General features: G+C 47.6%; 1 protein-coding gene across 3 annotated transcripts; it reads right to left on the bottom strand.

Annotated features, from left to right (window-relative positions):
• Positions 1 to 1563: 1563 nt before the first annotated feature.
• Positions 1564 to 10762, bottom strand: DHCR24 (24-dehydrocholesterol reductase). Of its 3 annotated transcripts, none has more exons than XM_078867669.1 (11): positions 10564 to 10762; positions 8957 to 9118; positions 8041 to 8113; positions 7035 to 7190; positions 6679 to 6784; positions 5550 to 5668; positions 4926 to 5192; positions 4642 to 4788; positions 3773 to 3970; positions 2899 to 3077; positions 1564 to 2605 (listed from the first exon to the last, which is right to left on the bottom strand). In XM_078867669.1, the coding sequence occupies exons 2-11, from the start codon at positions 9112 to 9114 to the stop codon at positions 2452 to 2454; spliced, it is 1557 nt and encodes a 518-aa protein (XP_078723795.1). In that variant the 5' UTR covers positions 9115 to 9118; positions 10564 to 10762; the 3' UTR covers positions 1564 to 2451. The 3 variants fall into 3 exon arrangements, with proteins under 3 accessions (XP_078723795.1, XP_078723796.1, XP_078723794.1); XM_078867670.1 differs by having other exon boundaries at positions 10590 to 10762; XM_078867668.1 differs by having other exon boundaries at positions 10655 to 10762.
• Positions 10763 to 11728: the final 966 nt, after the last annotated feature.

Genomic DNA, 11728 nt, shown 5'->3' with positions numbered 1-11728 from the left:
ATTATGCTCGGCAAACAACTTAAAAACGAAATCCGTCAGCCATGATCGGTTGGGTCAAGACCTCCCAACTTCATTGCGTGGAGTTCTGATGCCACAATCCACCGCGCTCCTGTATGCGTGCGATTCATATAACCACGTAGGAGTCATTTGGTGTTTTCTTTTTCTGCCAGTTTGTCACCAGTCTTGGCCATCTGCTCTCATCTTTTGTTTTCTGCCCGAGTCCACATTTTAAAGAAATATCAGCTTGTGTTCTCCGCACCACATGTAACTCTTTTCTCTGCAATCCCACCGGCGTGTTACCACAATTGGCCACACGGTGGCCTCCGGTGCTGCTGTGCTCAAATTTAACACATTTCGGGGCAGCTGTTGAACCCAAACACTGCAATTTCAGGGCTCTTGCCAGTCACTTCATTTCTTGTTATTTCGTGGCGTTTTAGGCTAAGATATTCTATGTAGGCGATGATGCATGAAGTAGTCATTGCCGCATTAGTTTGCCAAATCGAGTGTGGGAGTTTACAAAAAGCAGAGGCGGTGAAGTATCGGTAGTGCTGCCACTGCTACGTAAGACCGCATGGCCCACAAGCAACTCCGTGGCTCTGTTGGGGTGTCTGATGCTCACTGAATGGATAGTCACAAAATTAACAAATAAAATTATACATTCGTTTACAGTATTTGAATAAACACCTTTTGTCAAGATCCCTGCTGTGGGTGAAGGCCCCTCCCCATGCCGTATCGGTCATTGACGTTTTGCCATTATTGACTGCTCGTGCGGATTGGTAAAGGATGGTGTCCAAAGATACCCCACCGATCTAAGAGCTTTGGTTGGGAATCGTACTCGCGTCATCCGGTTCCAGTGCTATGCACGAACCACTGCAGTAGATTGAAGAAAAGGACGATAACAGGTCCCTGCGGGGTGGGCTGGTAGGAACGAATAACCAAAGAATATAAACAATGTATTATTACACTTGTTTAGCCAGGAAAGTCTCACTGAGTCTAAATGTTTTTGTAGGGTCCTGCCAAGTGTTTGCAGTAGGGGGCGATGTTGCTACACCTAATCGGACATCGGACGGACGGACGGACGGACGATATAATCTATTGCAGGCTGGTTCGCTTCGTTCCTACCAGTAAAAGTTTATTCAATCACGTGTTTTTGGATCAAAGTAGTAACATTCCACAATTTTTTTTTGGCTGAATACAATTAAGAAATTTGTTTTTAATACAAAATAAGGAAACGTTTTGCCCAATGTTGACCAAACAGCAGAGTTGATAGGTTGTCATTCTTTTAAACAATTTTAACGAATGTCTGTATATATTCTGGCTGATAATACTGAGTTATTTTGTAGATAGTGCAGAAACTCAATTATGCTGTATTCATGTTCCCATGCCTTTACTCTCCACTTCCAATGCAATGAACAATGTTGTTAAATATGGTTAAACAACCCTCAAAACGCATGGCGTAGGGAGGCTCTCATCCAGTCGTGGTTGGCAACGGGTTGCATATTATATTACAATGCAGTTATGTTTTTCCTTTACACTACTACAGTAACAATGACAAAGGGAAAAGTCACTCAAAACATTTATTAAACCACAATTACATTTTCACATCACACAAATGAAGGCATAGTGAAAACCGACAATGAGAGTGCACTTTTCTAATAACTTTAGAGGCTGTAATGAAAGCCTCAAATGGCTTTATAAATAAAATAGGGGAAGGCATTTTTTTCAAACAAAGTTTGGTTGGAATAACTTTGGTACAAGGTTATTTAATAATGCACACCCAATTTACTGAATTCAATTATTTACACACCACCTGTAACATTAAACCCGCAGTAAAGCCCCTGATGCATAAACATTTAAGTATGGAAGGTGACGTTCAGAAAAAAAGTACGAGAACAGCATCAATCGAGGGGAATATGGTCTCCAGTAACTGCACATCTCATTCAAGTGTCAACGTAGCTTAAGAGCGGCACAACATGAACGCGCAGATGCAGTTGAACTGCTAAAGCAGCAATAACAGGCGGTCGAGCACTTTACAAACATTTCAATGGTCATTCTCTCCCCAGAACATTAAACAATAATTTACACGAACACAATTTGGACCCAGTTCTTACTGGAGTCATCAAACCTCATCACTTATTTATCTTCTGGACTCGTCATGCATCATGAAGCCCCTGCTGAAGCATTTCACATCCAGCAAAGTCCCAGTCATTGCTAACGTCGATATTAACACTATCCAAACCAGTGTGACTTAGTTCATCTTAAATATCACAGCAATAATCTTAGATCACCAAAGGTCCTTAAGTAGTTAAAATATTACTTATCCCTTTTAAACACAAGTAAATGTATAGAAACTCAAGACGCCCCAAAGTATTCCTGCAACGCAAGCCATATTTTCCACCTCCCTGTCTCTGGTCCACCCCGACCACTCAACTGCACCATCTAGCAACACTCCTAGTGCCTGGCTGCCTTGCAAATCTTATCGTAGACCTCCGGGAAGGCACCCTCACAGCCGTACTGCTTGCGCATCTTCTGGTAGAGCGTTGGGTCGAACATGTTCCAGAATTCCTCCCGGCTCATGTAGGAATCGGCATAGAGCATCTGGAACCTGTGTGGGATGAAGGTGTCATTTAATAAACATGGCAAGCAGCCTTTTTTTTTAAGAAAACTGGGTGGCATTGTTTTGCACGGGACCCATTTATAAATGCAAAGCTTACACTTAATTAAGCATGGCATTAACACTGAATTAACATTTTCTTCAATTAAGAGTGCCATCTGTTGGATTCGTACATGAACTATGGTTTAATTCCACTGTGAAAGTGAGTTTCTTATTTTATTACACGATACCAAAGCACGCAACTCCCGCATGCTCGCATGAGGCAGGGGGGGATGTGCTCTCACCCATGCTGGTCACGCACAAACTGCTCCAGACGACGGGTCGTGGTGCCGGCAGTGTACCCCTTCATCTTGGGCTCCCCATACGCACCAATGTCCACGTACATCTCCTCCTGGTCAGACTTGGGGTGCACCATGCCTGGCACACTGGGCAGGCGGAATGGGCACAGCCACAGCGGGTACAGCTGCACGGTGGGTAGGGGAAGGGTCATATAGAGGGGGTGGTTAGGGACGAGTTGTGTGTGCGTTAAGTTATCAGGAGACCTGAGATAATGGGAGACATAGTACCCATTGAGGGGAAAAAGCAGCACGAAAAAAACATTGTAGATATGTTTGGATGCTATGTCTCGGGCTATCCAACATGAGTTTGAAGCTTCATTGATGAAAACAAATCTCAAAAATTGGGGTCAGGTGCTCAATCATAGCATTCTAGTGATGTGTATTAAACATATCGTAAGTTTGACCATAACTATACATTATTCTCATTTACACTTGTCAGATATCCCAGAATTCACATCGGATGATTGCTGTATATTACCAGTAGCATAAACAGTTAATTTTCATAATAACATATTCAAGATAATGCATCTACAAGGTAGGCGTTTATTGTTTTTTTGTGTTCCATATTTCTTTAACCCCCTTTTAACCTTGTAGTCTTATTATATCCAATAAGTCGGCCAATAAAAATAGGTAAGTCAGTACAATTAAACAATAATTGTTATTGTGTTCAATCTTTCATTGACCCATTTTAATCAAATGTGATCATACGGTCACATCTAGCACTCTTATTTTTGGCCAATAAAATTATGTAAGTCAGTACAAATAAACGATTTTCTGGGTTTAAATGCGCACGGTGTGGGAGAGGTGCAGGCAAACTGACGTTAATCTCGTCGTGGAAGCAGGTGAGGGACTTCTGCAGGGTATGCATGGGCACCAGCATGTCCTGCACCACGTGGTGCTGCTCGTAGAGCTTGCGCACCACCTCGCCCTGCGTCAGCTTCAGCAGCGCGATCTTGGGCGGTACCATCCAGCCCAGGAGCATGCGGAACACGGGGTGGTTCCCGAATGGAATGATGTCCTGTGGAGCAAAAGGGAACAACTCTGTGGGAATGCCAGGCAAGATATCATTTGAGAAAAAGGCACACAAAAGTATCGTCTTCCAAACTTGCGCTGGAAAAAAGTCAAATGGCTTTAAAATATCAATTGGTCGATTATCACAGATAAACGATCACTTTTTAAAGAGCTACATAGTATGTATAATAAAATTAATATTTGTATAGTGTCTTAAAGTAACTATCTCGTTGCTTATTTAGTCATAAGCGTGGAGCACACAGGAACGCCTGACGTTTAGTGAACCTGCTTCCAACTGCATCTCGTGTCACTTGATGTGCAAGGCTAATGCCTGGACACCAATAACCCTTTTACAATAACACATCTGAGCCGTGCCAGCACGCAACCATTACGGTATGGATGCTTTTCCACAGGCTATTTCTTGAGGTAAGCCAAAACCAAATCCGTAAAACTGAGGCCTCACGAGAGGCCACAGTGGAAGGGGCAGGGTTAATCATGCCAGACAAGCGATACCGACAACACACGCTCGTTGTGGGATATCAGTGCCGCGGCTGTGGTTATGGTGTATTCTGAGCTGTGCTCGGTTGGCTCTTTGTGGGTGAGGGTCAGTTGTCATCGAATAAAAGAGGGTCATGTGGCCAATGGACGCCAGGACGTGTCCACTAATGCACTGCCTGCCTGCAGCTCCCAGAAGATGCTGCGTGTGTGGCGGTGGTGGTAGTGGCGAAGGGGGATGTACTCGACGCAGGGTGGACCGCTCTTGTGCAGGAATCCCTCCACGTGCTTGAAGAACCACGGCTTCCAGTAGTAGCCGATGTTGTTGATCTGCGAAGGTGTGGGCAGGGTCCGAGAGTAATATTGTAAGGGAGATGGAACGAAAGAGAAAAATATAGTGCAGACAATATCAAGGTGTTGTGGAGTTTCTGGGCAAGTTGAATAACACGAGTGGGGCAGTGCCAAACCTTGTCGGGCTCGGCTGTGTCGGTGAGCTCTCCTGTCATGATGACGGCCTCATTTCGGCCGTACATGAGGCCCTCCACGAAGGTGGCAGGGTCTGGCCGTGTGCACTCGTGCTGGAACGTGGAGCAGATGGCGTCGAGGCCGCGCACGGGCGTGTAACGCAGCTTCACGTAGTGGCGCGCAGGCACGATGCGCACCTCCGCCGCCACCAGGAAGCCCAGTGTCCCGTACGACCACGGCACTGCGTAAAACAGATCCGAGTTCTCCGTCTGGGGGAGTAAACAAGGCAGCGGTGGTGAGCAGCGGTCGTTACCCAGACTGCCGAAAGAACTAAAGTGAGAAAAGCTCTCCGATGTGGTTTTGGGTTATACCGATTGTTGTTCGGCATTTCTATACAAAACAAATTCACCGAGTAAATATATTTTATGGACAGTGATGACCTCTTTCACACACACAAACGCACACAAGACAGCACTATTACTCCATGGAATAACGGTCCCTTTAGGTATTAATGTACGGTGCAGAGACACCCCGCTTTGAGGTCACACCGCCTGCCACTCGCACACCCGACACCTGCCCTCCGGCCCCCCCACATCTGCTCACTCATGCAGCCGTGCGCTCGTCACCTTGGAGCAGCGCACGAGGCTGCCGTCGGCGAGCACCAGCTCGAAGGACACGCAGATGTGCTGGAAGAGGCCGTAGATGTGCGAAGATGTCTCGATGCCTGTGCCCATGATGAGCCCGCCTGTGGTCGCACACGAAGGCACACACACAGCGGTGGCAGTGTGAGTGTCTAAAGTTGTGGCCAGATGATGCTGTGGCAATAAGTTTTACAGAAGATTACCACACAAGGGTGATAGCAAAATAGATTTGTTTTTGTAATGCCATCCAAAACCTGGTGTACTGGAGCACAGGTATAGTGGTTTGGCCATTAAGCTAAGAACTCAGCGACCCGAGTTTGATTTCCAGCCAGTGGTAGTGCAACAGTTCATAGCTATGCAATGAACCTTGTGATTCGAATTGGATTCTCATCCAGACATAACACCATTGGCGACCACTAGCTGTATCAGTCCTTGGCACCCCCTTTATCAACCTAGACTGATTAGCATGAAGTATTGTCAATCAACCTTGATGACGACAAGGTGTGGGTATATCTTTAACTCGTAGATTGATAAAGGAGTGTTTGTTACCTGGTATGGGCTATACGGTCTGCACTCTCTACTCGACAATAAAAAAATATATTACGTAAACATTTTACATAAACAGTGTTTTATATAAATTGTAATGTTAACTTTATTGCCGTACATAAAGGTGGTAAAATACCAACTTAAAACTCAACTAAGCTGCGCCTTTCTGCAGTGTTCTGGAAAGCAGAGCCCTTCTCTCGTGAAGGAACATAAGCCATCACACGAACTCCGGTCATCCTCGCAGAGGCTTTCGATCAGCCATCGAACAAAGACGGTCACTGCATCGCGCGCTTTCGGATGTGCTTCTGTGGCCGTCTGGAACGCTCTTCCTTTGGATATTAGGAAGCCACTGGAGCTACGCACTTTTAAAATCTTGATTGAAAACTCATTTCTTTAAAACTGCTTCTAGTGTTTCATTTATTGTCCTTCCCCCGCACCTGCAATTAGCACGGTTGGCTACATAGGAAACAGTGAACACCCGTCAAAGTCACGGTGTGGTTAACTGGCCAGAAGGCCATCAGCGCAATGGCGGAACACAAAGACACGAACACCTGCGAGATAAACTGACCGACGGTGAGGTCATCCAGCTCTGGCACCACCGGCAGCGTCCAACCAATGGAGCTGAGCAGTGAGGTCACCTGACCCATGTTCACCAGCGGCTCCACGCGCACGATCTACAAGGCGGAGTGGGGGGAGGGGAGCAGCACGGTCTCACGTCAGCAAGCGGAGCGATGAGCAAATGGCGGTAGGTGCACACCAGTAATTAAAATGTCACCAAATCCTTTAATAAATCAATCGAATTGCACGCTCCTTTTAAAAATCGCTAAAAAGTACTTGTTAATGAGACATCCAATTAAAGAGTCACTCTATAAAGAACTTATTATAAATTGCGAGGGAATGGCCCATGCACATTGGCCGTCCCACCTGCCGCTTGGTGTCCACTTCCAGGATGTCCATGAGGTTGATCATGATGTTCTTGTGCGTCTTCTTGTATTTGCCGACACGCAGGGACACGGTGAGCCAACCTGGACGGCCCGTGCACATGTACGTCTGCCCACCCTCAGCACGCCATTGCCGCACCTGCCAGAGAAAAACGAACACCAGCTCTCAGGGTGAGTACACATTTTTTGGGGTAGCTTTTAGTATGTTTTCTCAACAACGAAGTTTAAAACTCATGCTGGACGGCCTGCAGCACTAAACCTTGACGTGCACTGCAAAAACTTTCCTTGAAAGAACAACACTAATATAAACGTCTCACTGCACTCTCAATGTCTGTGTTGTTAAAATGTTAATCTTTTACATGATGCAAAGTGTTTGCAGTCGTGCTGATTTCGCTTTCAAGGTTGATGACATTCAAAGTTATCTGTGAAAGTCCTTGGTTCAAGTTCAACTCCGGGAAAGATAAGCACTGCCAGGCCACATAAACTGGATCATAATCAGCCATTCAAGGTCCGCACATTCATGGCGACCTCCAGCGCCCACTGGTAGTGAAGTGTATGCATCTAGTTATGAGACACGGCTATAATAGGTCGTGCCGACTTCTATCACATCCAGCATTTCCCCTGAGATTTGTCTCTGTGCCCAATATTTGCCGTATATACCTCACAACTTCATACCAAACTATACCTGCGCTCACATTCCACATTATTACAACTTGACCAAAGGGACCCTGCCTCTGATAATAAATGACGGTTGTGCAATCGGGAGGTGGGTGGGGGGGGATGGTGAAGGATAAGAATGTACAAAGTCGATTCCAAAAAGTCACAAAAGGTTCTTGATCAACGACCGACAGTTACACTAGTGGTGGCCAAACGTAACCTCGGCATGGCCATGCGACCCTATCCCTGGGCTGAGTGAGCATTTATGCCGGCACTGGGAGACCAAACTCAGGTCTAAAGTGTCTTTTGGAGTTTTCTCTTTGAAACCGCACCTGCTTTTGGATGTCGCGAACACGCTGGTCATGCTGCTTGGGTGCGCTGCACATGCGGAACACCAGCCAAGCTCTGGGAGGGGGGTTAAGGGGTGGCACCAGGCACACGACATGCTCATAAGTATACAGAGAAATGGGACAAGCAGCCGGTTCACCCAACCAGCCACTAGTCAGCCAGCCTTCAATCCACCCATCCAGTCATTCAGCCACCCACCTAGCTACCAACCCATCCATACAGTAAACCAGCCAACCCATGTTAACCTATCACTTTGTTAGGTGTCTGGGGTTGGAGCTTCCAACGCAAACTGAAAGGGTCAATTTGACACATTGTAAAGTATTTTTCATAGAAGGCAAACCTGCCTTGTTGGCATTCCGTCCTGTTTCTTAAAGTTGTAAATCTTTCCAAAAAGTCTCTGGTGATTTTGCTTAACTCTCTGTTTATGTTTTATTTATACAGGTCTGACAGGTTTTCTTACGTAATTTTGTATTTGTATACAAGCACTATTTACACTATTCGTGTACATATATTTAGTTTTTGCTCTGTTGATGGTCTTGATCTGTGGTCACCCTTGAAAAACAATGGGCCTTAACAGCTGATACAAAGTCTGAGTCTCAGTCTCTGCTGGTGGCCCTGAGTCAGTGGTGGCCATTCCACATTCCTATAAAATTGGCCAGTCTCCACTGCTAACTTCCCGTAAAGTGATAGCAACTTTAAGGAACTTCGAGGGATGGTGATGTGTGGTAATGATGTTTAAGGATCCAGGATAGATGACGATGATGATAATGACCAGTATTTCGACTCGAAACATTTCAACAGTAAGCCAAGCACTCCAATCACTGCTGTGGACATTGGCTTCTGATATTAACCCCCCTCCATCAAGGTATGTGTTTAACCTGTCAGCAGGCAGTGGCTCACCTGATGAAGTAGTAGGCATCAAAGAGCACAGACAGTGGCAGTAGAAAGAGGCACACAAAGAGCCAACGGTGCTGCACCAGCACGTACTCCAGCCCCCGGAGACGGAGCCACACCAGCGCTAGCAGCACAGCGGCACCCACGTACACCAGTGGCGCCATCCTCCTGCACAACCACGAAGGCCAATAACCGTCATGGTTAAATCAACTGCACCGCTCATCAATTGCTTGGCCAGTCAATTGTCCACGCCAATGAATTGTCCCTTTAGAAAACTGTGCTGTCAATTGGCAACAAATACTGACACAGACCCACGTAAATAAACCGTATATACATAGAAATGAGTTGAGCCATAAACTCGTTCGAGCAGACATTTTACGGCCCTATCCAACACACTGCTGGAGGGCTTCCCCATGCCATGCAGTTATTTTTGACCATACTTCACCACGCGGCTTTATGAAGGCAGTGAACATTGGTTTGAATTTCCAAGTACAATTTAACAGATGTTGCTGCATTATCCTCTAATGAAAACCATGTAGGAATATTTTGTTAGCGCTGTTCATCAATTGTCCTGTCACACTACTGCACTCTCATACGACTGCTACACTGTCCATGAAGAGAAAACAAATCTAACTATTTTATAAAGCGATTACTCGTGCAAATTGCATCTCGCAATTGTTGAGGAACCACAGACCACGCTGGAAGGCTGATAGGTGGTGAGCCTGCGCCAAACACTGCTCTGCAGTTCTCTACATATTAAGATGTTTTCAGCCAGTTAACAATGTTAATTATACACGTGGAAGGAAACCGGAGCAACCCAGAGAAAACCCCACGCATGCGAGGGGGCAACGCTATATTCCCATGCACAAGGGACATTTGTCCAGAATTTGCTGTAGCCCATCCGGCATATTCAGTCAACTGCACAGACCACTATTTAACAATTTAACCCAAACCAATCGCAATGTCAATCAACAATAAGCAGCAAGGCGGCATTCGCCACTGTAAGTGACGTCACGACAACGTCTGTGCCAGGCTAGGTGCACGGATGTCAAATCGATCGCATTCTCACACCAAAACAAATCAAGTATCGTCGTTGTGGAGAATCGCAGTAACAATATACATCAGTAGACACCATTGACATGATACAAATATTTTCTTTTACACATCCCATCAACCAGCCACACAGCCCTTTTTGATGAGCGCATAATTGATCTCACACAGACAAATACAAAGATCCCCCGTATAGCCTCAACACTGTAGAGGCAAGTGCTGTTAGATAGGAGCATCGCCTGTGAAGGACGGCACCGTGGCACACGAGGGGGGTGGGTGGTCAGCACCGCGCCCGACCGCCTTTGTCTCCCCCAGTGGCGATGTTTACACACCGCCCCAGGTACTCATTTGAGGCCGAGTCGACTTAGGGGGAGGCCCAGGACCGGCACGCCGGATTCGTAGCGCGGTGTGGCGCTAACCGCTCCACCACCGCTCCCCACTCACACAGACGAACTAACACGCGTGGCCCCACTCACGGACAATTCGGCGAGCGAGTGAACGAGCACACAGACATTGAATGAACACCACCAACAACACCACCACCACCACGGCTCTCTCTTTACAGCGGCTTTCTCTTGACAGCGTTCACCGTTTCCACGGCTCTCTCTCGACGCAAGCTCCGCACGATTTGACAGTCACGGCTGCCTCGTTCACCTCCTATATAGCCACGGCCACGTCCTTGACAGCCACAGCCAACACCTCCTATAGAGCCACGACCACCACCTCCTATGCTGCCACGACCACCACCTTCACGTCTTTGACGTCTCCTCGACAACGCCCTCACCCCCCCCCACCTCCCCACCCCTTGCGCTCGCTCATTGGTCAACGTGACGCGCGCGACATTTTGAAGCGCGCTCGCGATTGGCCCTCCGGCTCGCGCGTGAACGCATTGACCAATTAGGCGAGCCTCGGAGGGTGGAAGAGGCGGGGCGCCGTGCGAGTTGCGTCATCGCGTGTTGCCATATAAGGGAGTTTGTGGGGGGGGGGGCTCACCGCGAGCACGCTCAAGCGGTGTACGATTTCAAATGTTACCATATAAGGAGTGCTGGGGCGGGCCACGGCGCTCTATACTGCTTATCAATTCAAATGTGGCCGAAATAGGAAGGGGGTGGGTGGGTAACCGACCGAGGCCGCGTCTAAAGCGGACTGGGAATTCAAATCCCTCGCCAAAATTGGGACCACCGGACCCGTGCACACTACAGATTATAACATGCATTTAAGATTATACTGGTAGGAAGCTCCTGGTTCCACCAGCCCACAGGGGATTATTGTGTCCGTCCGTCGTGCAGGGAGGGGCTGGGTGGGGAGGGGCTGGGTAGGTAGGAGCTGGGTGGGGAGGGTGGGGCTGGGTGGGGGGTGGGAGGGGTGGGGCTGGGTGGGGAGGGGCTGGTCACCCCGTGGTGCCCTTATAAAACTCAAGGTTTAACCTACTCACGCCGGCTTGTGCCCGCCCTCACATATTTGCGGAATACACCACGCCGCCGTTGACCCTGGCCATCGACCGAGCAACCCAACGTTCCTACCAGCAGCTCCCTCCGCAGGAATGTGTTGGTGAACCACCACTGTGAAACTAGAAGTCCAGAGGACGCCGCTTTGATTTGACACGTTGAAGTTACTCAAATCCAAGCCGCTTGTGCCCCCCCCCAGCAGTATAAATGGGTAACACCGATCAATCGCCAGTGGGTGATGTGTGGTGGGGGTATATCTTATTTAAAGTTAAGTGAGTTT

The sequence above is a fragment of the Lampetra fluviatilis genome, chromosome 24 (genome assembly GCF_964198595.1).
Source record: "Lampetra fluviatilis chromosome 24, kcLamFluv1.1, whole genome shotgun sequence".
Taxonomy (NCBI): domain Eukaryota; kingdom Metazoa; phylum Chordata; class Hyperoartia; order Petromyzontiformes; family Petromyzontidae; genus Lampetra; species Lampetra fluviatilis.
The sequence above is the reverse complement of the archived record's forward strand: the minus strand, read 5'-3'. Positions and strand labels throughout refer to the sequence as shown.